General features: G+C 42.6%; 1 protein-coding gene across 10 annotated transcripts in view; it reads left to right on the forward strand.

Moving 5' to 3' along the window:
• PPP2R2B (protein phosphatase 2 regulatory subunit Bbeta) overlaps positions 1-27,524 on the forward strand; it is a 514,461-nt gene that overhangs the window by 422,285 nt on the left and 64,652 nt on the right. For all 10 annotated transcript variants that reach the window (XM_027546058.1, XM_027546059.1, XM_027546055.1 and 7 more), the window contains one exon: positions 18,107-18,284. In XM_027546058.1, coding sequence (XP_027401859.1) covers positions 18,107-18,284 — 178 coding nt within the window. The remainder of the gene's footprint in view (positions 1-18,106; positions 18,285-27,524) is intronic.

Raw genomic sequence — 27,524 nt, forward strand, 5'->3', positions numbered from 1 at the left:
AAAAGGATCAGTCAGTAAAGGGGACAGTTTTGCACAGGCTAGATTCTAAAGTCATCCCATAAAAATATCTTTTAAAAATCCCTTAAATTACCCACATGGTATAGTGTACATAGTTTTTTATAAACTCTGTAAAAACTAATGTATGCATATATATGCATAATATATAAAGAATAATGCACAATCTAAAGTGAAAAGTGAACATGTTAGTCACTTGGTCATGTCCAGCTCTTAGTGATCCCATGGACTATAGCCTACCAGGCTCCTCTGGCCATGGAATTTCCCAGGCAGAACACTAGAGTGGGGAGCCATTCCCTTCTCCAGGGGAATCTTCCTGTCCCAGGGATCAAACCCGGATCTCCCACATTGCAGACAGATTCTTTACTGTCTGAGCCACCAGGGAAGTACAGGCTAAAGCTATAACTAAAATGTGGAAGGCCATTTATGAAAAATAGACTTCTTTAGACCTTAGTAACTCATTCAACACATCAAGGCGCTGGAAGATGAGATCCACAAAGACAATCTGAGCAGACCTACTGCCCACATCTCATACTTACTCGGGTGCCATTGAATGGAGTGCAGCTGCAGCAGTCAACATTATTTAAATGTGTTTCTTTCTTTTTTCTGACTTATGCTAAGCATATATGTTTGAATCTACCTATTAATGCATATGCGGTGCCATTCAGGATACAGTTATTTCTAGATGAAGGGCAAAATAAGTTCTTAGCAGAATGTGAGATAGGTGGAAGTCAGGGAGAGTAATTTGATGTTCAACCACAGTGACTTTTCAATGAAATGCATATTTGTCCTCGTTTCCCTCTGTATGATTAGTTTCCCCTTCCTTTTCACTGCGAGCCTCAGAGCTTTATGGCTTTTAAAGAGGTCCTCTGCTTTGCCTATTTGAGAAAATAATTCATATTTCTCCCTTCAGGAAGGGAAAAAAAATTAATGGAGCTTATAATCCTATGAGTCAGCCTCACATGCTGTAAGCTCCACCCCGTCACCCCATCGTTATATTGGCTTACATTTCACAAAACCAGGGGGCAAAGAAGAGGTCAACGATGATATGGAAATGGAGGACACCCTTGAAAACTTGAGGGGAGCAGAAAGGATGTAGAGTTCTAAAAGGACAAAGCACGGTGCTAGCGCACGTGGAGAGAAAATCCAAGCATTCATGTGCAGGATGTGGAAAGACAAAGTGAATGCGTGAAAAAGATCCCCGGGTCTTAGTGAATAATAACATAAAAGCGTCAGTTAAAACTAGACCGGGCATACGTCATCCAAAATAGTACATTGTTCCAGAAGAAGTAATTACCAAATCTTATTTAGTTCAGGATATACTCTTATTCTAATACAGTTTAATGATCTAATCTAAAAAGCTAATCATGTGATTGCTGTGTAAGATTGACAGACACATGGGGGAAATTATAAGAGGGAGTTGAAGCAATGTATTTATTGCTTGAAGCAGATTGAAAGGCAATCGTAGCAGCATTCCAAACAAAATACGATTTCTATCCAGGGAATAGTGACCAGTTGCGCTTTATTCTCTTTGAACAAGAGATTGCTAGAAGTCAGTCTGGATTATTAGCACTAGGAACTCAAGTTGGGAAATAATTCCAAGAAGCCTGTCAAAATTGTGCCAATTGGAAGAAGGAAGCTAGAATTTTGAACTCTTAAAAAAAAAAAAGTTTCAGCACCTAAAAAAAAAATATATATATATATATATATATATATATATCAGAATTATTCTCCACTGGATTGTGTGCATACATGGCAGGGGGAATGAGAGTTCTGGAGCCATCTGGATTGAGGAAGACTTTGTAAGGGGGAGTAGGTGAAAGTGGGGTGAATAAGGGGAGCAGAGCATTGTAGGAAAAAGGTATGCAGGTGATTCTGAATGCAGGATGTTCAAGGGCAGGGGTGAGACCACTTGGAAGGTTCTAACTATATGTTTCATTCTTCCTACTATATTTTCTGCCCTGTCCGTTCCCTGCTCTCTTTTTTTCAGAAGTCACTGGCAACACTTATTTCCTTTTTTTTAATTGGAATATAATTTCTTTACAATGTTATGTTAGCTTCTGCTGTGCAATGAGGTGAATCAGCCATATGCATACTTACATTCCCTCCATCTTCAGACCCCTCTAGGTCATCACAGAGCGGGGAACTGAGCTTCCAGTGCTTATAGCAGCTACCCACTAGCTATCTATTTTACGCATGGTAGTGCACTATAGTAGCACTGTCTACTACAGTGTGGCGTAAGTCAGGGCTAGAGTGAAAGTGTGGTGGAGTCAGGGCTAGAGTGACTCACTGAAGGCCATGTTCAGACTGGTAAACAGACAGAGTTAACTTTTATTGGCAAAGAGAGAGAGGCAGGGCTGACACAAAGAGAGAAGCAGTTTAAGAAACCAGGACACCCCTACGAGAGACAGACACAGAGACAAAAAGACAGGTCAAGTCCCCCAGACCCCTAACAGCAGGCTAAGCCCCTGTTGCATTTCACACACTCCGTTTTCAGTCCTGATCAACTGCAAGATTTTTCTGTCCCACAATACTCCTTTTTTGTTTTGTTTTTTAGTTTTTTTTTTTTTTTAAGTAAATTTGAGAAGGTTTCTGTTTCTTGGCATCTAAACACTCCAGACTAGAACAGAACGCCTCGCAACCGCCTCCCAGCTTTCTTCTCTCTTCCCTCGCTCCCATCTCTGGAGGCTCGCCATCCTTTTTTCTTTAGTCCTGTGTGCAGCTGCTTTTCTCAGATCCTCTTTTCTCTTCCTTATCCCATCTCCTCTGTTCTTGGCCCATTCCTGCTCTGTCTCCTTGGAACTAGCAAACCTCCTTCTGAGTTCTCTCTTCCCCCACCCACTTCCTGTAACAATTTTATTTGCCAGGATCATTACCTTTCAAATTCAGCCCCACCTCTCTGAAACGGAGGATTTAAGGTCCTCCCACCCTCCAGCCAGACATCAGGACACTGCCATTGTCCTCTCCATATACCCAGTGTGCTCACCCATCTTCTAGCCCATCATCTGCATGATGCAGAAAAATCCCATTTTCCAGAATTCACCATTCATTAGACTCCTCCCACCACCTCCCACATTTACATAAGTACTCTTTCACATCCCTGTAATTCACTTTTAAGAAAAAGAGATAAATCCTAGGGATAGAATTGAGGTAATCACATTCAAAGTAGTAGAGAACATTTGACTTGACCTTAGCTCATTTGAAAGAAGATCTATGAATTTTAGTTGACACTGCAATATGGACTGTTACCGAGATAAATCAATTAAGTTGTTGAGGTAGAAAGCATATGTCTGGTCTAAAAGAACGCAGGTCCCTCTGTGTTCTGAACTCTGGTAGACTGTGTTCAGCATGGCAAAGCATCAGTAGGGGTGACGCAGGCATGACCACTGGTGGGTAATAAAGATTGGAGGCTAAGTCTTGGTGTCATTAAATAGACAGTGGGGTGCACTGAGGTCTGTGCTCAAATATCTGGAGAGCTTTTGCGTAGAGGAAGAGGTAGACTGGCTGTCTGTCAACCCAGGGAACTAACAAGTGGACAGTTAAGGAAAGTGGATCTAAATTCAAAGCCATGCTCATTGGGAGCTGCTTACACTTTTTTAGGAGGAGTCCAGTGCAGGCTGAAGAATCCTGAGAATCCTCCCTGGCTGGACATTGGAGGCAAAGATCTCTCTTCTTTTTCTTTTCTATTACAAAACTAGTGCAGGATTATAGCGTCAACTCAAACAATCCTATACCTTGGGCCCACGTGTTAAGGTAACTCACATTACTAGTTTGGCGTGTATCCAGCCACACCATTTTCTGTATGTCCACACAAACATATATTATCAACCTTAATAGATGGATATGATTTTGTTTGTTTTTACAAATTCGAGATGATACTTCTACACTCTGCTCAGTAATATAAACATCCCTCCTGGTCATTCATCTTCTGTGAAGTAGCTGTCAATATTCTAAAGCGTGGGTATACTATAACTAATTAAACCAGTCCCCTATTCACTGACAGTCACCTGTTTCCAGATTTTGTTACAATGTAATTATAACTAACAGAGCTGCAGTGAATGGTCTCAAGCATTTATCATCATAAACCAATGTCTAGTTTTTATATGATAGTTTCCATTAAGGCAGGTTTTGCTAAGTTGAAAGATATGTGCATTGTTGCTGCTGCTGCTGCTAAGTCTCTTCAGTCGTGTCCGACTCTGTGACCCCATAGACAGCAGCCCACCAGGCTTCCCCATCCCTGGGATTCTCCAGGCAAGAACACTGGAGTGGGTTGCCATTTCCTTCTCCGATGCATTATTGTATTTTAATAGCTACTTTTTCCTATTGCATTCATATTCCCACCAGCAAATGCCCATTTCCTCTTACTATCTCCAGGATAGATGTTATCAGTCATTTTGCATATCTCAGTAGGGACTCTACTGAGAAGGGAGTGTAGGATAGTGGCTCAGGATAAGGATGCTCTTGGTCAGAATACCCAAGTACCCATCTGAGCTCCAACAAGCACTAGTGTGTGACTTTAAGGTAAGACACATTATTGCTTTGTGTCTTAGTTACCCTTACTTGCAGAAAGAGATATAATATGAATCCCTACCTCAGAAAATTATCTTGAATATTAAATGAATTAATGGTTAGAAAAAAAATTTAGAACAGTAGCTGGCATAGAATAAAATTTTATAAGATTGAATGATTAATAAGATTGATCTTCTTTGTGTAAGATTAAAGATTTAAAAATCTTAACTTGCATCTTCTTGACTACTAATAATGTTGGGCATATTTTTATATATTTCTTGGTCATTTGCTTCTAGCTTTTTCTAAATTTTCTGTCCATATCCTTTGCCCATAATTTTTTCCTGAGTTGTCTTTTTATCAATTGAGGGAACATTTTCTATATATTATGAATAGTGACTCTTTTCTATCCTTTTTCCCTTCTATAAACTATTTTTATCCATTTATTAAAATCAGGATGTTTTAAGTTAATATTAAAAACCTCATATGGAACTATAAAAATAATTCTAAGCTCATATAATCTCATACTCCAACCACTGTTAAGAGTTCTTTGTATGGACTCTTCCATTTACCCCTCCAATTCATTGGCTCTTAGCCTTGGCTCTACATATTGATCACTTGTTGTTTAGTAGCTCAGTCATGTCCAACTCTTTGCAACCCCATGGACTGCAGCACGCCAGGGATCCATGTCCTTCACCATCTCCTGGAGCTTACTCAAACTTGTGTCCATTGAGTCAGTGATGTCATCCAGCCATCTCATCCTCTGTCGTCCCCTTCACCTCCTGCCTTCAATCTTTCCCAGCATCAGAGTCTTTTCCAATGGGTCAGTTCTTTGCCATCAGGTGGCCAAAGTATTGGAGCTACAGCCTCAGCATCAGTCCCTCCAATGAATATTCAGGATTGATTTCCTTTAGGATTGACTGGTTTGATCTCCTTGCCGTCCAAGGGACTCTCAAGAGTCTTCTCTAACACCACAGTTCAGAAGCATCAATTGTTCAGCACTCAGCTTTCTTTAATGGTCCAACACTCACATCCAAACACTACTGGAAAAAACCATAGCTTTGACTGTATGGACCTTTGTCAGCAAAGTAATGTCTCTGCTTTTTAATATGCTGTCTAGGTTTGTCATAGCTTTTCTTCTAAGGAGCAAATGTCTTTTCATTTCATGTCTGCAGTCACCGTCTGATTTTGGAGCCCAAGAAAATAGTCTGTCACTGTTTCCTTTGTTTCTCCATCTATTTGCCTTGACGTGATGGGACCAGAATTGATGCTTTTGAACTGTGGTATTACAGAAGACTCTTGAGAGTCCCTGCGAGGGGACTGCGAGGAGATCAAACCAGTCAATCCTAAAGGAAATAAATCCTGAATATTCATGGGAGGGACTGATGCTGAGATGGAAGCTCCAATACTTTGGCCACCTGATGTGAAGAACTGACTCATTGGAAAAGACCCTGATCCTGGGAAAAATGGAAGGCGGGAGGAGAAGGGCATGACAGAGGATGAGATGGCCAGATGGCATCACTGACTTGATGGACATGAGTTTGAGCAAGCTCCGGGAGTTGGTGATGGACAGGGAAGCCTGGCATGCTGCTGTCCATGGGGTAGTAGAGAGCTGGACACAACTGAGCATCTGAACTGAACTGATGGGACCAGAGGCCATGATCATTGTTTTTTGAATGTTGAGTTTTAAGCCAAGTTTTTCACTCTCCTTTTTCACCTTCAAGAGGCTCTTTAGTTCATCTTTGCTTTCTACCATAAGGGTAGTATCATCTGCATATCTGAGGTTATTGATATTTCTCCCAGCAATCTTGATTCCAGCCTGTAATTTCACATGATGTACTCCACATATAAGTTAAATAAGCAGAGTGACAATATACAACCTTATCATACTCCTTTCCCAATTTTGAACCAGTCCATTGTTGCGTGTCCAGTTCTAACTATTGCTTCTTGGCCTGCATACAGGTTTCTCAGGAGGCATGTCAGGTGGTCTGGTATTCCCAACTCTTTAATGAATTTTCAACATTTTGTTGTGATCCACACAAAGGCTTTAGAATAGTCAATGAAGCAGACGTAGATGTTTTTCTGGAATTCTCTTGCTTTTCCTATGATTCAACGGATGTTGGCAATTTGATCTCTGGTTCCTCTGCCTTTCCTAAATCCAGCTTGAACATCTGGAAGTTCTCGGTTCATGTACTGTTGAAGCCTAGCTTGAAGAATTTTGAGCATTACTTTGCTAGTATGTGAAATGAGTGCCATTGTGTGGTAATTTGAACATTCTTTGGCGTTGCCCTTCTTTAGGATTAGAATGAAAACTGACCTTTTCCAATCCTGTGGCCACTGCTGAGTTTTCTAAATTTGCTGGCATATTGAATGCAGCACTTTCACAGCATCATCTTTTAGGATTTGAAATAGCTCAGCTGGAATTCCATCACCTCCACTATCTTTGTTTGTAGTGATGCTTCCTAAGGCCCACTTGACTTCACACTCCAAGATGTCTGGTTCGAGGTGAGTGGTCACAGGGGCTTTCAAAAAGCTAGTACTTGGATTCCACCCTCCAGGCATTCTGACTTAACAACAGTCTTCCCACCACCACCACCCAGTGGAGGGCCCCAGGCATCAGTTTTTAATAAGAAGTCTCATTTGATTCTAATGTACACCCGGGGATGGGAACCAGACAATGCAATCCTGAAAAGTCACTTTGTTTCTGAATCAGAATATCACTGGTAACCACTACTGCCATCTGTTGGTGGGAGGCAGAACTGACAGTTTAGTTGCATGCATCTGATAGCTTTGTTTATACTTATGAAAGGCTGCATTTCAGAGCTCTTAGAGATTCATCTTTGTATACTGTATACACACACACCTTTTTCGTGTAATGACTTCTCAGGTAACTTCCAGCTCTAAGATTCTTAAAGTTTATATCAAATTTATACTTACCTTCTTCGATCTGAGTAAGCCACAGTAATAAATGACAGAATATAGTGTGACCCTCCTGAGGTCTTCTTGATCCTTGATTATCAAAGATTCAGTGATACGTATCCCAGTTGTTAATAGGAGAAAGTATATGGGAAGAGTTCAGAAATACTTCCATCAACAGCAGTTAAAAAACAAAAAACAAAAACAATTGCTGTGATTAATCCTAACCAAACTAACCAAAAATTAAACCACTGCCTCTTCTCATCCCATCCCCTTCCCCACCTATAAATGTTAACTGAAATTTTCCTCTCCTGTGATATTTTAAGATGTCTCCTTTTTTCCTGTGGAATTGCACAATGTGAAACATCAAGGGAAATAACAGGAAAGGCAATGCACAGGGAAGCACACTTTGAGAAACAGCAATGTTGGCAGAAAATGGAAGTGTCTGGGAGAAAAAAAATTAAGATAAAACTGGCAGAATTACAGGCTGCTGCATGGGCTGGTAATTAGATACTGAGTTTATCTTCTGAGCAAAAGATATTTTCCCTCTCTTTTTTTGTAGAGAGGCCAAAAGAAGTCAAAGACACTGCGAGCATGAAATTGTTAGTCTGCTATAAAAATCATCTTTGATGCATTGAGTTTAAAAAATATGTATTAATTCCCCAGGCATGTTTTATGAGTTGTGTGTTATTCTTGTAGTTGGCAATAAGGCATAAGCCTTTGAGAGATAGATCCTTTATATATATGTGTGTGTGTGTGTATGTATGTGTGTGTGTGTGTGTGTGTGTGTGTATATATATGTGTGTGTGTGTGTGTATATATATATATGGACTTTTTAAACCAGAACATATTTATGAACTGAAACTTTTTTCTGCTGATTGTGGAAGTTAATATTGAGTTTCTTTTATCCACCCTTGATTTAGACTCTTTCTAGAAATATTTTCTTAAAAACTGGATTTCTCAGTCTCAGAACTGTTAACATTTTGGTCCAGATAATTCTTTGCTGCTAGAAGCTGACCTGTACATTGTAGGACTTTTAGCATCATCCTTGGCCTCTACTCAATAGCCCCTGGGCAGTTTGTGACAATGTGTCTACCTGAGACACTAACTCCTTTCTTCCCTATTAGACTTTAAGTGCCACAACCAACCTGCTTTTGTTCACCTGATACCCGTACCACACAAAGCAGTGATTGGCACTTAATAAATGTTTGTCAAATGAAAGAATATAATTCTCAGGTATTTAAGACCCTGAAGCACAAAGCCTGATTTGCTCCAAAGGGGTTTTTCCTCTCAGGCTTATTTCAATCCATATGACAAAGCCAGTAAAAGAAGAACTCAGGGACATATTGAGGCTGTTGAAGGGTGTGATCTGGGAAATCTAAAAATTATATTATTTGGATAGGATTCCCTGGGGCTTTGGCGGGGTGGTGTTGAGTGGCAGCTTCATTCTGGAAACAACAGCTCTGATATGTCGTTATAAACCAGAGCCAACCTCTCACTTCTGCTTTATGAACTCCATCCACCATTGATCCATGGAGGAAACAGGTTTTTCTATTTTTTTTTTTTAACCAGGGTGAGGCTTAATGCTCCATTAATTCTCTGAGAGAAAATGTCCCAGGACCCAGAGAGATGTTCCTAGGGAGGGTGGACCTTGCTACATACAGACTGCACAACAGGCCTCTAAATGCTTCTTTTCATGTTCTTTAAAAAATGGAATTAAGATGCATATTTTTTAAGATGAAAAATGACTGGCATTCTTCCCACTGAAAATGGGAAGTAATTTAATTTGTGAGTGGTTTATTTTATTTGACAGTCTTTGTACGTACTCGATTTGGTTTGTTACACCAAATTACCCTTTGATAATGGGTACACAGAATGCCAGACTCTGCCTCCCAGGTTGGTTTGATAATTGGATGAACAACCATATTGTTCAAGGTTTTCATGACAATGTGGACAGAAGCTATTAGGAAAACTCCTAACCAGAAAAGCCTTCCGCTTTTTTTTTTCCACCAACAAAGTTAATTGCTACCCAGTGACCAGTTATCCCACTAGCCACTTCTCCTGAGCCACGCTGAGTTCTCTAATCATGACTGAATTCCCTGGGTGGATAAAAGGGATGTCTACACTCTGAAGCCAATAGAAGAAGTCAGAAAATCTTCCCTAGGCAATCTCTCAGGATGGACCATTTTTTTTATACAACTGGAAGTTCATGGGAAGGATTCTAGTAATAACGATCATAGTGGCTGTAGCCAGACTGCCAACAAGGGTAATGCCACCCCCTAGTATTTGTATGACCTTGAGCAAGTTTCACCACTTCCTTTGCTTCAAGATCCATACCTGTAAAGTGGGATGAATATTAGTACTTACCTCTTAAGATCACAGTAAGGATTCAATAACATAGTGTGCATAAAGTGCTTAGCACAGTTTGGCGAAAAGTAAGCTCTCCAGAAATGTCTCTTTGGTAGATGGTATGTATCAGGCCCTGGGCTAAGTTTTCTTGGCAAAGCTATAGAGGAATGCTGTCTGTAACATTATGGAAGAGAGCCTTGACATGGGGAAAGGTGAAGTAAGAAGCCCAGGGCCACGGGGCTGGTAAATAGCCCAACCAGGATTCAAGGCCAGGTCGACCTGACTCTGAAAACTCTCTAACACCATATAACTTCAAATTTTGTGCTTCTGTACCACCTCGAAGAATTTTGAATAACCACATACCTTCTTGAGCATCTTTCAGTAGGCAGCTAAGCACTTCCATCATAATGTTAAATACGTAACAGAGGATGTGGCTTCAGAAGTATTTTGAACATAGGCAGTTTAAAATAAAACTGTTATATCACCTTTTTAATGTGTGAAATTTAAACATCATTGTATCTAGATACCCATCAATATCCATTAAAAGAATAAGGAATAAAGTTCTTTAAAAGTCATAACTTTACATTGTTCCTTTTTCTTCTTTAATTTTGTGTTTTCACTGCAACTTCCTCCAAATAAATGTTGAAAACTCTTTTTGATCATTTCTGTAACAAAAATAGGTTTTTCCCTCCCCCTGAATGTATAACTATAAGGCTTTGAAGTTCTCTTCTGGATTTAATTATCTCTAAAATTATTAATGAGACACAATTGACCAAAACAGCACAAAACACAATTCTGATTTTATTAGAATTTCATATTATAAGTTTTGAGATTTTAATTTTATTATAATCATTTTTTAATAAATCTTGTTAGAAATTCATATGATAATGAGCTGGATGATGGGATCATTTGTGGGGCTTTGATTAAAGATGTCATCTGTCCCTCCCTGAAGTGTTTTATACCATGGATAACACATCCTGGTAAGATTCAGGATGGGGAAGGTTTATCTTTCTTTTCCAAAGATGAGAATGAGAACCTCGACTGTGGTTATATCCTGACATAATTTGATTTTAGGAAGGAAAGTATATTGTTTGTTGTCGTTCAGTTGCTAAGTTGTATCTGACTCTTTTTGACCCCATGGCCCGTAGCCCACCAGGTTCCTGTCCATGGGGATTTCCAGGCAAGAATACTGGAGTGGGTCGCCATTTCCTTTTCCAGGGGATCTTCCTGGCCCAGGGACTGAACCCAGGTCTCCTGCATTGGTAGTCGGATTCTTCACCACTAAGTCATGGTTTCCTTTAGAACTATTTCATAAAGTTCTCAGGAAGTCATCACATTCTCCTGTTTGAAGACAGCTCCTCTGCACTGCTTAGCTGGGTAGCTTTGAACCAGGGATATTTATAGCAGGACCCAATGGCTCTCCCATCTTCAAGATGACTCACTCCCTCTTCCTTGACTATGAAGTCTGAGTGCTTTTTAACTGTTGGCTTTATCCCAAACTTACAGTAATTGTCTTTGGAGAATCACAGAAGATACTTCTTGAAGGAAGTCCAGGAACGGCATGATGGCAAACGTGAAGTGAGGCTGAAATCTGGAACTTTCTACCCTTTCCTCCAGCTTTACCATTTATTGCTTCTAGATGGAATAGTGTAGTCAGCCCAGATGCCACGAGTCCTTAAACCTGTGGTCCCAGAGCACCGGGGTCAGGGCTCCCTGCACCAAGGAAAAGGTAGCCAGCTCCCATCTCTTGCTTGTCTAGATCAAACAAACATGGTTTTAGCTTCCCAAAAGAGCTGGTTATGAAAAGAAGGAGTGGGTAGGGGGTTGTGTATTCTCTGCCCCCACTAAGCTTCATAAGAATACTCTGTGATGACTGTCCAGCATATAGTAAATGGTTAATAAATGTTTTGGGAAGGTTTTATCTGGGGCCAGCATGTGGTCATGACATTGCTATGTGAACTTCCTAACTGATGACACAGAGCCCCCCCTACCCCCTGGCCTGAATATATCCTATCTTTCTCAATATAATCTCAGTTAATGGGGAGGGTGGGAAGCATCTGTTAAATATTGACAAGGAAATACAAGCAAACATGGATGTAAGTTGGTAGCAATTTTTTCAAAAGGCCCAGTCATGTCAATTATGTTGATTGTACTTAGTATCCAAGGGTATTCACATTTGTCTGCTGAACTCAGTCAGATTCAACCCAGAGTTACTGAACAGCTGGAATCCGTGCACATCCTTGAACCAATGGACTCCTCTCTCTCTCCCTTCTCCATGGCTCCAACTTTTCTTCTGTTCTTAAGCTCCTCTCCAGCCGTCTCTTCTCTCTCAGGCTCTTGCCTTGAATCTTTCAACTTATGGAGGCTCTGGAGGTTGCCATGGTGAGCACAGCTGTGGTTTTTTTCTCTGTCAAGAGCCCTCACCTCTAGCCCCTCCCCGACTGTGCATTTTCACAGATGTCAAGTAAAGTGCGGGGCCTCGGGGGCTTCCAGGACTCTGTTCCCCTTTTGCCATGTGTCTCCGAAGGGGCCTTTGTGACCTGCTGACACCCACTTAGGTGCCACAGAAGACTGTGATGCATCACCACCATGGTCACCGAATAAACCAAATGACAGTGACATTCATTTTGTTAGTAAATGGATTTTGAGAGGTGAAAGACGGTCTTGTGTTTCCCAAGAGCAGAGGCAGGAAAGATAATGAGAAAGAGGTGAAGGGAGGAAGACTGAAGATGGGTAGAGAGAAACAGAATGTGGGGAGAAAGAAGGGAGAGAGAGCAACGAGGAAGGGATTTCTTAACAGGAAGGGGTCAATATTGGGCAGCTAGTGATCTTCCTATCCCCACAATCACACCTGTGACCCAGCCCTGACTTCTGATCTTCCATCTCCTGCCACTGTCCTTCCCTGCTCACTCCTCTCCAGCCACAGAGGCCCTTCCCTGTTCCTTCTATCCTCTAAGCGCTTTCCAACCTCAGGGCCTTTACACTTGCTGTTTGCTCTGCCTGGAGTGCTCTTCTCTAGGGCGCCGCGTGGCTGCTGACCTCCCTACATTCGGCTCTCAGCTCAAATAGCCGCCCCCAAGGGAGGCCTTCCATCCCCACTCCACTCTCATCAGTTCTCCATCCCCTCACCAAGCTCAGGTTTCTCTTCATGTCTGATGTGGAGGAAGACTTTATTTTGCATTTTGAATGAAGACAAAAGCACTTCCCCCTCCTATGCCCAGAAACCCACGGGATCACACTCTTCACCTCGTACTTTCCTCCCTCCCGTCTGCACCCTGCACATGCTGGTCTCTCCAACTGAAGCACTGCTCCCTCTCCTCCCCGTCCCCCACTTTCACCTGGTGGATTCCCACAAACCCATCACCTCCCACTCACTCAGCAGTCATCTCCTTTCTGAGGTCTCCCTTGAGCTCCCCAAGCAGATACAAGCCCATTTAGCTGACACTGCCCTGGGCAGTGCCTGCTGACCTCCATTCCAGTCCAGACGCCCTACACTGAAATGTCCGTGTACTCACTTGTCTCTCCCACACACCCAATCATGCCCCTCCAGGCCCAGAGGACAGAGCGGCCAAGGACTTAGACTCCAGAGTCAAGGAGTTCCAGGCCTGAGTATGAGCTGTGTGACAATACAAATTACTTAAACTCTCTGGTCATTGCCTCATCTGTGCAGCAGAGATCATATTCACTGAGCTAAATCATAGGCTACTGATGAGGGTTCGCTAATGAACTGCTTAAGAGCAGTAAGCTAGGTCAGAGGATGGTGAGTGGAGGGTGTGCCATGTGAGTTGGGGTAGGGGTAGGGACACAGAAGACCTATCTCAAGGGGTGATCATTGAACAGAGCCCTGAGTGATGTGGGGAAAGGAGCCCCAGGGCACTCTGGGGTTCTCCACATCCCACTAACATCCCAGCTGACATAGATGTCTATAAGCCTTGTGGCAGGCTAGACTCTGAGGCTACTCTCTTGGTCTGTGAAACTTTATTTGGTGGATACTCTAACACAGTACCAGTTGTCTTGACAACCAGGCTGGGTTGTTTATGCTTTGCAATCATGCTCAGGGCAATGAGCTGAAACTGAATCAGAGTCAGGGAGGAGTATGGGGTGCCTAGGGAGGGACAAGGATTCCAGCAGCACAGTCCTTGGCCGCCTGCGGCCTCCAAGGGCCAAGGCTGGCCCCGTTCTCATTCGCAAGCCTACTGAAGCACCAGCCTTGTCTCGGGGGGTCTCTCCCCATGGCCACTGCCGAGATAGTGCAGAAAAGAGGGTGTGAACCACCAGTTGAAGGTCCTGGCTTGATCCTGGAGTTTGTCGGGTCCTGTGGAGAATAGCTCAGGCACCTGGTATCGGGACAGAGGAAGCAATCGGATGAGTGGCAGAAAGCCGGGCTGTGCTGGCAACCCCCACCGGGCCACCGTGGACATGGCACGTCACCTCGGGGGTTCCTGACTTCCTCATCTGCAGAATTCAGGAACTGTCTGTGGTGGTTGGTCTCACACTTTCCTTATCCATAATTACTTAAGCAAGATGTGAGGATCCTAACATTTTACCAAGAATGATGAAGGTCGTAAGGCCTAGACACCACAGCCTCCCACTGTGCCCCCCAACACACACATATACATGTGACAGCCTTGAAAGAGACTCCAGGGGTCCTTCCAAGATTCAGTGTTTCATGAGTCAGTGTCACATCCATATGGCACAGAGTCCTTCCATACTGTTAGCCTGAACCACATGAAATTACTGAGATGTGACGATTTTTGACTTGCAGAAGTGGCATCTTCGTATTTCTTCCCAAGCATTTCTTTTGCAGCAGTGGTTCTCTGGACTCACTCAGGAACTACATTGTTCCAGTTCAGCTCCACTCCTTCCTCTCTCTGTGTGACGTCAGACAGGATTTTCACCTACCCCATAAAATGGCAAACAAGGAATCTTCCTCGTGAGGTCGGCTACTGAGAGGGCTGAAGGGCAGGGGTGCTCTAACTCAGTCACTGCCAGTACAGGAAGCCCTCCCTGATCTTACAGGGAAGACCCAAATGATTGCCCATGGGCTGAACTCAGGGAACCGTATCCCACTCTTCTCCCCTCCTGGCCCCAGAAAGAGCATGTGTCCAGAGCAGATAGGAAACACAGTCCCAACGGGGTTTCCTAACTGGTCATCCTGTCCAGTTGGTAAGCTTGAACCACCTTACCTCCTCCTTCCTCCTTTGACATGGTGCCCCTAGGCAGTGGACAGCCTTGACCTGGGCGTGGGGAGGGTGCTGGAATATCACGAGTGATGTTTGTCGCCTGGCTTATCTGGGCAGAGCGTTAGCGCTCCCTCCCCCAGATACCTACCCAGAGCTTCCCCATTAGTGCTACATCATGGAGTATGTCAGCCTGAATTAGCAGGCAGGCCTGTCACATGAAGCTGAAGCTCTGAGCTGGCAGCTCCCACTTGGTAATGCCTCTTGATCCTAGCTGTCATGTTCCCTCCCCGCGTCGCCACAGCCACAGGAAGCCTGTGCAGACAGTGAGGGTAATGAAGGAGGCCCAGGGAAGAGTTTAGGCAGAGCCCCTGGAAGTCCTCACAGATTCCATTGCTTCCCTGGCCCTGGGGAACTTGCTTTCAGTGCCACTACCTCGGGGAGGTGAGTGGGAGTAGGGGAGTACAGAGCTCAAAAGCTCTGGGTAGGGAATTCCTCTGTGACAAACCTCAAAGCAGAGCATGTATCTATGAAAGCATGTGGAGTAGACACCCTATTCAAATGCCATGAACACCTCCAACCCCAAACTGAGATTTCTAGAGGCAGCTTAACTGCAGAATTCTACCACTACCATTGTTACTACCCATAATTCTATCAATTCCATGAATTCTATGGGCCCTGTACTCATGTCCCTTACAGAGCAGTTATCACTTCCTATCATGTATAGTATCTGAGTGTGGTGTGATACAGTGGGAAAAGCAGTAGCTTTGCAGTCAGATAGACTCTAATCATCTTCAGACTCTGCCTCCTACAGCTGGGCGATTCTGGGCCACTGACTTAGCTTCTCTGAGCCTGAGTTTTCTCTTTATCATAGTACTTTGTACTACTGCTCTCTGTCTCACAGAGTTGTCAAAAGAATCTCCTAGGTAGGTGTGAAGGATGATTGACACAATCAGTGCCCAATAAATATTGTCTATTTATTGGGAAAGTTTATTTTGTTTGTTGACTTACTGGGAAATTTTGTTTATTTATTGGGAGAGTTTCTAAGGCACTTTTCTTACCCATTACAAAGCCTTAACTCAGACATACCTTTAACTGGTGTTCAGTAGTATCAATATATCACCTTCCTTTTCAAAGTTCTACTTCATTCATCCTCTATAATTTGTTCTCCCCACTACATCAGGAATGATCTCACTGAAACTTGGATCCTTATCATATCAAAATCATTGAAAAATCTTTTGATTTCTTCCCATATCTCTTGGGCTGGTGGGCTACAGTCCATGGGATCACAAAGAGTTGGACACGACTGACTAACACTTTCACTTTTCACTTTCATTTCTCTTAGGGTGGTGGCAAAAATCTCTTTTGGGGCCTGCCTCTTACCGACCCTGTCACTTCATCTCCCACCGTGGTTCTCATCACTCTCTGTCTCAACTACACTGACTAATTGATATTTAATTCTTGCGTTACCCTCACCATAGGACTTCTGCACGTGCTCTTTCCGCTGACTGGAGCATTCTTCCTTCCCCTCCTGGCCTAGTAAATCTCTTCTCATCCTTTAAGTCATCCAATTCATACTTCCTCAGCAAAACCTCTCCAGACCTCCATGACCACGTTAAATCCTTCTTTGTGCTATTTCCTCTCCTTCTGGGTGCTTACTACATTTTATTATGGGATGATTTCGTACCTGCCTTCACCACCTGGGCCAGCCAGATGAAGGCAGGTGTCTGGTTTGGCTCCCCAGTTGAATGTCCCCCCCGCCCCTCTACACCAGGACCTTGTACAGAGCTCAAGAAAATGTTGTTGAAAGGGTGAATAGGAGGTTGAACTGAAGGGCAAATCATCTCAACAGATCCCAACCACCCTTCATGATAAGTAGGGCATAGTGGATATTTCAGATCGTATAACCAGAGCCCAGAAGGGGCAAGATAATTGCGCAAGATCACACAGCCTGTCAGTGGGGGGCGAATCTGTGGTCAGAACCAGCTGTCTTAGTTTTTACCTTCCCTGGGCCTCTGCTAAAGAACCATCATCCACAACAAGGTAAAGGGCTTGTGAAGACTTTGCCTTCCATCCCACTCCTGGCTTTTAGAGGATCCCTGGTTCTTCCTACATCCACATCTCAAGCTTCTCTGATTTCCAGGATATCCAGTGCCACATTTGTATAGGATTCTATGTTTCTTCTCAGTTCTTCATTCAACTTTTTTTTTTTTAAGATTTTTGTGATGTGGACCATTTTTAAAGTCTTTTTTGAATTTGTTACAATATTGCCTCTGTTTTATGTTTTGGTTTTTTGGGGTCACGAGGCATGTGAAATCTTAGCCCCCCCAACCAGGGATCGAACCTGTACCCCCTGCATTAGAAGGTGAAGTCTTAAACACTGTACCACCAGGAAAGGCCCTTGTATGCAAAACTATTTAACTGTCTGATTCTTTGACCCATAAGGAGATAACAATTGTTCACTATTCTCATTTATTCAACAAATACTAAGTATCCTTTATATATCAGTAAGATGACCATATAATTTATTGTCCAAATGAGGACAGTTTTGACATGACAGTGTACACTGCCTTGTTGATATACAGGTTAAACCAAGATCTTCCCAGATAAAACAATGGGTTCCCTATATTTTAATGACTGATTTTGGGCTACTAGAATTGGGTGATTATATGCTTTCCCAAAATTCTTTTAAAAAGATTAAAGATAGAACTAGGACGAGGCCTAGGCTCCCAAAGCCATGAAGACTAAATTTTAATCTCAGTTAAACTAGACATTTCTAAAAATTTCTACAACTTCCTTTTAAAAATAGATTTCATGTTTTAAAAAACAAACAATCTGAAACAACATCTCTGGCAGCTGTTCCCCTGAGAGGAGGCCACTTGAAAAAAATCTTAGAGTCTATAAAGGATGAAATTGCCCATCAGGGCTAAGGGATGGTGACATTTTTAAAAAAGAATGAAACTAAAAGGCACCAAAGGGAATAGAAACAGCATGTAATTGATCAGTCTCTCTCTAGCTTAGATCTCCTTTGATGTGATGTGGTTGTGATTTTGTGTGTGATAATGAAGGATATAAACACACACACTCTTTCCTAATGAAGAGCTGTGGTTCTGAAGCAATTTGTTTCTCTTGCATCCCAGGTACCTGTCCTGAGACCCATGGACCTGATGGTGGAGGCCACCCCACGAAGAGTATTTGCCAACGCGCACACATATCATATCAACTCTATATCAGTCAACAGCGACTATGAAACCTACATGTCAGCTGATGACCTGAGAATTAACCTATGGAACTTTGAAATAACCAATCAGAGTTTTAGTATCCTTTCTTTGGGGCCAATAACCAGTTGGCTTGAATCAAGACTATTCAGGTATGAGCAAGCTTGGGAGGAAATGGAATAGAAAGGGGCAATCCCTATCGAAGACTTAGCACTTGTGGAGAACTCTTCCCTTTTAAATTATATTGGCATCTGTGACACTCTCATCCAAAGTTAGGGAGGTATTGAATTGCAAGTAGTGAACCAGGACTACCTTTGGGTTAGAACACTGAATCACTTCCTTTATGCCGAAGCATTTGTGTGTCATGAATTAGAACTTTATCAGCTATAAGGCCAGACCCTAGAGTTCAGTGTAAGGCTCCTTCCTCTTGTTGATGGATTCACAAATGGCCTGTATCTACATTATGGACCACAGTTACACAGGAGATGGTTTTCATTGTATTATAATAATGAAAGTAATAGTGGATTTGTTGAATTCCAGGCACTGCGCTGAGAACCTAACATATTGAATCTCATTTTGAAAAGTGCACATATCATAATTGTCCAGCTTGATGAATTTTCACAGGCAGAGGACTCCTGTATAAGTAACAGCTAAATCAGAAAATCAAACTTTATTAGCAATGCTCATGTCCCCATCATACTTCTTCAGTCTCTTCCTGCCAAAAGTATATTTCATATAACAACCCCATGTTGAAATTATTATTATCTTCTGTTTAGGTCAAATTGAGAGAAATCAAGACAACTGCTGAATGAGTAGATGACCCAGCATTCTCATCCTACTATGTTGACCCTATATTTAATATTAAAATCAGTCATTTATTCAGCACCTATCATGTGGTCCATCCCACCACAGACTTGACTCTTCACTTGAATTCCCAATCTTAATGATTTCACCACCCAGGCAGCTGAGTAACTGACGTAAGAGTCAATATTGATCCTTTCTCCCAGTTACCAGCCTGTTCACCCCCCACCCCAATTTGTCCGTGAGCCCTGCCTTTGCTTCCTCTAAAATGTATCTCAAATCAACTCATCTCTCTCCATCTCCACTCCTGCCAGCCCACACTAGTACCAGCCATGGTTCTTTCACCTTTGTGACTGCAATAATCTGCTCTCTGGCTTCTGTTCCTTCTCGCTGTCCTACATGATACATGCCCCACATAATAGAGTGGGCCTTTCAACATGTAATTCATATATCATTCCTCCCAGGACTAAACCACACTGGTAGTTTCCTTTTGAACTTAGCAAAAGGTCCAAGTTCTTAATCTTGGACTGTAAGATTTCACATGATCATGTCCCTGCCTCCCTCTTGCTATCCTGTCATACCACTGTCCTCTAGGTCACTGTTCTTCAGCCACCTAACCTCCTATCTGTTCCTCGGTAATGCTTGTTCTTCCTTCCATTCTCTGCATTTGTTGTTCCCTCTTCCTGGAATACTTTGCCCCTAGAGTCCACAGGGCTGACTTTTTACATTTCATCATATAGACTTCAATCTCCTGTCACCTCCTCACAGGCACTTCCACTAACTCCCAAGTAACCCCCAATAACCTTCCATCCCCATTAACTTCATAACAAGGGTCACTATTTGTAATTGTTTGTTTTTTTTTTTTTAATTTGTGTATTTCGGGTTTCCCTGTCTTTGAATGTGAATTTTATAAGAGAAGGAACTTTGTATGATCCATTCCTGTATCCCAGTACCTAGAATATTCTGACATATAGAAAGTACCATTGGATTGGGCATGTCAAGTTTGAAATACTAGTAGGTCACTAAAGTGGAGATGATCCATTAGATAATTGATAATGAAATAGAATCTGGCAATTTCACCATAAGAGTGTATTAATTATAGTAAAGCTCTGAATGTTCTGATATGAAATAGAGTCCATAATGGCTCAAGCATATGAAAGATTATTTCTCTTGTACAGTCTGATATTGCTGATCTCCATCAGCAAGCAGCCTCCCTCAATCAGTGATTCAGAGATTCAGGTTCTTTCCATCTTGTGGTTCCCCAGTGTCACCATGCCTTATCTGCATCTGTACAGCAAAAGAGGAAGATGGTGTAGGACCACACAAAGGAGACTCCTATGAGCCAGGTTCTAAGTTAGCATGCATCCCATTAGCTAGAACTCAATCACATGAGCACCTCTAACTGTGAGGCAGGCTGGGAAATGTGGTATAGCTGTTGCACATAAATAAAAAGACCTGGTTTAAGTGCTCAGTCACCAGGTCACCACCACAGAAGGGTCTCCCAAGGCTTTTCAGGGAAGGCAGCTATAAGCCAGTGGTGGGGGTTATGGAGACTGAGAACTGACCATTAAGACCACGATTGACATCTTTTGTTGATCACAGAGCAGATGGGACATATTGTCTGAGCCTAGGAGAATCTGCCCACAGATTTTGCCTGGAAGTGCAGCTGCTAACAGACGAGTGTGGGTGGTGGTTCCCTGTCTGCCTTGATATCTATTCCAAGAGCCAGAAATCTGTTCAGGCTCAGCTGCTGTCACTCTGAGCTTCTGCTGCCCCAGTCTAGGTGACATGTTTTCCGAAGTTTGCCTCTAGGGCTTCAAGAGGGAGCGAAGTTTCTTTAGGCACTTTAGGAGACAGATGCCTTGGGGAGAACGCAAAGGGGAAGTATTAATAGCACAGTTGAGGTTATATTCCGCAGATGTGTGACAGCCTGCCAGATGCTGGCATACAAATGAGCCCATGCCATTCACCCTTAAAACAGCCATATGTAAAATAATCATTGTCATCATGAGAATGATGATAACTGATATCTATATAGTTATTTTCATCCAAACCGCCCTGAGCACTGAGCAGACTATACAAACTGGGACCCTTTAGCTTGTTGTCTCTGAAGTGCAGCCGCCTCTGGGGTAGGAAGCAGCCATCTTTCAAAGCAGCCTTGGAAAAGCACCAACCCCCAGACAGGTCTTCTTAAATCAGATGTTGTTTAGTGTCATTTCCATGGTGCTTCTTATCCACTGAAAGAGGCAGAAGAAACATGGTTCTGGATAGAAAAGTGTGGGATTCCCCAAGTATGGTATGAGTAACCCTGACATGGGAGGCAAGCTGCTTCTAAATACTATATGGATGTTCTTTGTTTTCATAATTATGTATTTATGACAATGAATATTATAAAACGCAACTGTCATATCCTATGATATCACAGATACTGAAAAATCCATTTAAATTATGTGGTGCGTATATGTAACGAAAAGTACTAGTAGCCATTAAGGCAAGTAGTGTTGCAATATGGTTTTTTAAAGTCATAGCTTCCAATGACTAGCATTTGGTGTGACATTGGCATTGTGCTTGAGAACACAGTCTTTGGAGTCCAACAAGCCTCAAGTTCTCACCCAGCTCTACTACTTGCTGGCTGTGTAAGCTTTAACATGGCTCCTAACTTAGCCAAATCCCTACATCACGATCTGTAGAGAAGAGCTCTGTCAAAGAGGATTGTTTGAATTTTGTAAAAGGTGTTTATAAACATGCACATATACTCATACATATGCGTATATATGTGTACATATACGCTTAGGGCAGTACCTTGCTAAGTAAATGATCAGTGAACAGGGACCGCCACAATCATAATTATCTTAATAATTATTTAGTTATATTTATTTTTTACTGTATTGGGACTTTGTTGCTGCACTCAGGCTTTCTCTAGTTGTGGCAAGTGGGGATTCTTCCGTTGTGCCACATGGGCTTCTCCTCTTGCAGAGCGTGGGCTCTAGGCACATAGGCCGCAGTAGTTGTGGCTCATGGACTTCTGAGCACTGACTCAGTAGTCATGGAGCATGGGCTTAGTTGCCTTATGGCGTGTGGAATCTTCCCGGACCAAGGATCAAACCTGTGTCCCCTGTTTTGGCAGGTCACGTTCTTAACCACAGGACCACCAGGGAAGTCTACAGTCAAAATTATTGTTGAAAGTAAAAGGAAACTAGAAAAGTTGAGTGGTAGAAGGGTAGACTATATTCTGTTGAATTTATTATCTGGGTCTTCTCAGTTCTAGACACCCCCTTCAGTTCTGCTGTTTGCTGTTCTTTGCAAGATGTTGCTCATTATACCCCAGTTACCAGATATCTGCAAGGTCTCTGAGGTCCAGGCCTCGTGTTTAGCACCATACCAGAGGGAGACATTCCTAGCCTTATGGCACCTGGCCTTGTATCCTCTTCCTTCCATCCATAGTCAGCCTGTCCCTGTTTTGTGTAACAGGTTCTAGCATAACATGGTCAGACTTTGGCCTTAAGGGGTTAACTACATCAGGACAATAACAACTCATTTCTAGATTAGTGGTTTTCTAGGGCAAAAGGCAGCCCTGACTTTTCAATAAAGGAGGGATGTTTCTTAATTATGAGAAGTATGATCTACCTAGGATCCTTTGAACTCTGTTCTCAGTTCTAAGAAGGAGTTGACTCTGGGCTCCTACCTAGTCCATTTTTGAACCTATTAAATAAATCCATATCAAGTAAAAGTAATGATACAGCCCTCCACAACTATATACTGAGACCTAGTTTGTGCTAGGCACTGCATTAAGCCATGGGGATACAAGAATAAAAAGAAACAAATTTTCTGCCTTTAGAATGACATTAATCAAATAATCACACTAATGAATATATAATTACAAACTGAAGTAAATCCTACAAAGAAAGGAAATATGGTTTGGTGAATGCATTTTTAAAAACCTGATGTAGACTAGGGAATAAAAGAAGGCTCTGCTGAGGAACTTATTGTTGAGTTGAGATTTGTAAGAAGATGAGCGTGAGCTAACTTGGTAAAGATCAGTCCATCGTGTACAAAGGTCCTGTGTAAGAGGGAGCATGATGTGTTGGTGGAACTCAAGGAGGTCCAGAGAGTGAAGTAAATTTGTAAGCAAGGCTGGAAACCTGAGCAAAGGACATACCTTGTGTAACCCCAGTCTCTAGACATGAGACAGAGGATTTCTCTGGGAGAAACCAACTGGATTCCAGGGTGCTTCATCTCTGAATTGGTCTTTATCACCCCTCTGCATCAGCCTCACTTGTCAACTGAGCAGAGGTCCTTTTGGATTTTGATTCCCTGATCATAACCACAACTTCTGGCTTCTAGTTTCTGTAACTCCCTAGTACCATGGACAGCAGCCTTTCTTTTACCCCAGTAGAATTTTTCTGGGCAGGCTTTGAGGGAAGCTAATGGCACCCCACTCCAGTACTCTTGCCTGGAAATCCCATGGACGGAGGAGCCTGGTGGGCTGCAGTCCATGAGGTCGCTGAGTCAGACACGACTGAGAGACTTCACTTTCACTTTTCACTTTCATGCACTGGAGAAGGAAATGGCAACCCACTCCAGTGTTCTTGCCTGGAGAATCCCAGGGACAGGGGAGCCTGGTGGGCTGCCGTCTGTGGGGTTGCACAGAGTCGGACACAACTGAAGTGACTTAGCAGCAGCATGGGGCTTCCCAAATTTCTCTCCCTTGCTGCTGTTGTGGCTTTATCCCATGGCTTAATGCAGTGCCTAGCACCAACTAGGTGCTCAGTGTATTGTTGCTAAGGACTGTATCTTTACTTTTACTTGATATGGATTTATTTAACAAGTTGCATAATGGACTAGGTAGGAGCCCAGGGTCAGCTCCTTCTTAGTCCTGTCCACAACTGCATATATCAATCTTAGTCTGACATTTAGTGTCAAAGCAGAGCATCCCTTCCCATGACGCAACCAGCACATTGGCATGTGTGTGCCAGAGCAACCCCTTCCTTGCCATATTAAGTGCCACCTGGGTGGATTTTCCCAGGCCTGGTGCCTTGCTTGTGTGGTTGCTAACTCTCTGCGTCTGAAACCAGATCTAGGGCTTTGGGGGACTGAGGATTCCTCTGCCCTTTGAGCCTCATGTTATCAGGAGAAAGGTTGAGAAAGCAACTCTGCAGACTTCTTCTGGGGCTCCTTGAACTTCCTTGGAGTTGTGTCACTTAGTATTTGGGAAGGCAGACTCTGGAGTCAGATTCACTGGATTGAATCCAGCTTCCTCTCCTAAAAGCTGTGACCTTGCAAGTGTTTTAACATTTCTCTGGCCTTCAATTTCCTCATCAGTTAATGGGGATAATAGAAGGTTATTGTGAGGTTTAAATGAGGTAGTCATTAAAGTACTTAGCTGAGTGCCTGGCACAAAGTGAAGACTATAAACAGTAGCTTTTATTGTTGGGGGCATATTTCAAGTCCCCTATTCTTCTTACCCTGGATCCCATTCTTGTTGCTTGGATCCCATTCTCTCCTAAGAAAAGCACAAGTTAAATGATCCACAGCCCAGGTGGTGCAGTGGTAAAGAATCTGCCTGTCAGTGCAGGAGACATAAGAAATTGGGTTCAATCCCTGGGCTGGGAAAATCCTCTGGAGGAGGAAATGGAAACCCACTCCAGTATTCTTGCCTGAGAACCCCATAGAAAGAGGAGCCTGGTGGGCTACGGTCCATGGACTTGCAAAGAGTTGGACACAACTGAGCGACTGAGCACGAATACATCCAGGCCTGGTATCTTGGCCTGTTGACCTACTGTGAGTTTTCTGCATCATTAAAAAAAAAAAAAAAAAACCTTGCCTAAAGAAGGCTGCTAAGTCACAAGAATAAATTAAAGTAAAACCCAGAAACATTTAAAGATTTTTATTTTATTGGAATATAGTTGATTTACAGTGTTGTGTTAGCTTCTGCTGTACAGCAAAGTGAATCAGTTATACATATACATGTATCTAGTCTTTTTAGATTCCATTCACATATAGGTAATTACAGAGTGTTGAGTAGAGTTCTCTGTAGATAGCTAATGAGGACTCATCAACATTTACTGGGCACTTTTGGTGTGCACTGGAGATGCCAAGATGAATAAAAAATCCATCCCTGATATCATGGTCCTTGTCATCTAGAGGGAGGATGAATTCAACCAGAAGCAAAACCAGCAGGAGAGGGTATATGTGGGTGTGTAGCGAGAGACAGACAGATTGGCATATTACAGTGAATTAGCCTGACCAACCCAAAGTCTGTAAGGCCAGCAGTCAGGCACAGAAAGACCACAAGAAGCTGGAACACAGAGGCAGGAACACCACAGGCCACGTTCACATATGGCCATCAAGAGAGAAGTTGTGGTCTCGGCATCTGTTGGGATCTCTTCCTCAAGGAAGACCTAAACCTTGGTTTAAATGCCTTCCAACAGACTAGTTGAGGCCCACCCAGGATAACCTTCCTTATGATTCAATTAAAGTCAACTTACTGGGGCCTTTAACCAGGTCTGCAGAGTCCATTATAACAGCATGTAGATCACTGTTGGACTGAACACTGGGAAAACCTGCGTGTGTACAGAGAGGCTGCTTTCTCTCTTTTGTCCCTCAATTCACCCGAGAGAATGAACCTTGTTACCCCACCACAACCAGAAACATTTTAGAAATGTTGAGCTTCACCAAGTTAGCATTTCACAAAGCTTCCAAAGTGAGCATGTGGACCGAGGGAGACAGACGTGTAACCATACTAGGGAGGATGAGACTGACAGTCTTTTTGGGGTGGGGGAGGGGGTTGCCTCTATGAAGTAGCAGGTGGATTACATCATCTCCTATAGTTTTCTTCCTTTTTTTGTTGATAAATTCACAAGTTCAAAGGCATTTAAAATGAGGGTTAGGTAGTAACTGGCCACAGGATTTGAGATTAAAATCTAGGCCTGTTTGTTGTTTAGTTGCTAAGTCATGTCCAGCTCTTTGCAACCCTATGGGTATAACCTGCCAGGCTCCTCTGTCCATGGGATTTCCCAGGCAAGAACACTGGAGTGGGTTGCCATTTTCTTCTCCAGGGCATCTTCCCAACCCAGGGATTTAACATGCCTCTCCTGCATTGGCAGGTGGATTCTTTACCACTGAGTCACCAGTGAAGCTCCAAATCTAGGCCTATCTCACTCTTATATTCGAGGAAAATGCCCTCTATCACAGTATCTTAAGTGTATTCCTAGAGGTATGGTCAAGGTGCTATGGATACGTGGGTAGGAAGGATCATGAAAGAAGGGCTAGAACATTTCATACAGAAAGTAACACGTGGATTGGCCTTTGAAGGAAGTATTGAGTATTTTCTAATGGAGAAATTTCAAGCTCTGTGTCACATGAATAGGCAAGGGGCTGTGGTTATGGGACTTTCAAGTACCCCCCACCCACAGTTGTAAAGGACATCTTATCCCATGTCTTTCGCAGCTCAACACGTGTCCAAAAGCACCGCCTAGGGCACCATGTGTCTCTTTGTCAGTCCTCTCACAGTGAGCCTAGCAACTGGCAAAGCCCTCCATGAATATTTGCACATTGGCTTTTTTTAAGCTCTTAAGAGAGGAAGATCCCTCGGAGTCCTCTCTGGAGATTTTCAGTGTGTTGCCATCAAGCAGCAAGTCCTTTCTGCTGACAAGATCTGGATGGCTTGTAATCACTGCTTTCTATCCAAAGATTAAATTCAGACTTTGGAATAAAGATTTCAGATAAACTCTTGCTCCCTAAAACAGAATCCAGCTCTAATATGCCCAGTTTTCAAGGCTATTCTCCACTTTCAGTACTGGCAGACTTGTGCTATCTGAAAAGCCTCGACTGCTTTTGAACATGGGTGTCTTACCCAGGTAAATCTAGAGTCCAGCCTCCTGCTGGGCTCTGCTACCAGTAGTTGGCTTAGAAAGAAAGGAGAGGGAAAAAATCTTCTTAGTATCAGCAAAATTAGCAGAGATAAAGACAGAAGCATATGAGAAAATCTTCAAAAACTCACAAACCTAATGCATATAAAAGTTATCTTTGGAAAAAAGACATGTTTTCTTTGAAAGTTTGGATTATTCAATCCACTGCAAAAACATTTAATAAATAACTTTTTCTCCACTGTTTTATTTGATCATCAAAATTTCTCAGACTAACAGAGTTAACAGAATGATACCCATTCAAAGGCAAAGAAATTGAAATCCTGAGAGAGAGAAAATGACTTTCCCATATCTTGGAGCAAAATAGAGGTGGAAACAAAATGAATTCTAATCTTTTGACCCCACTTGTTACAATTGCAGTATTTATCACAATATTGTCTTCAGCTTTACCCAGAGATGCGGTTCCTGATTTCTCAACTGTCTCATAGATGGTTCTAAGCCAAGAAAACTACTTTACTCACTGTTTGTTTTCTTGATTTAATAATATGGATTCATTGTAGATATTATAAAATGACCTATAATCTCACCACCTAATTTTGTGTATATACAAGGAATTTACATCACAATTTTAATGCTGATTAATTCCACAGTAGGGCTCAGAAAAATAAAGA

Source organism: Bos indicus x Bos taurus, chromosome 7, assembly GCF_003369695.1.
Source record: "Bos indicus x Bos taurus breed Angus x Brahman F1 hybrid chromosome 7, Bos_hybrid_MaternalHap_v2.0, whole genome shotgun sequence".
In the NCBI taxonomy this organism is placed as follows: Eukaryota; Metazoa; Chordata; class Mammalia; order Artiodactyla; family Bovidae; genus Bos; species Bos indicus x Bos taurus.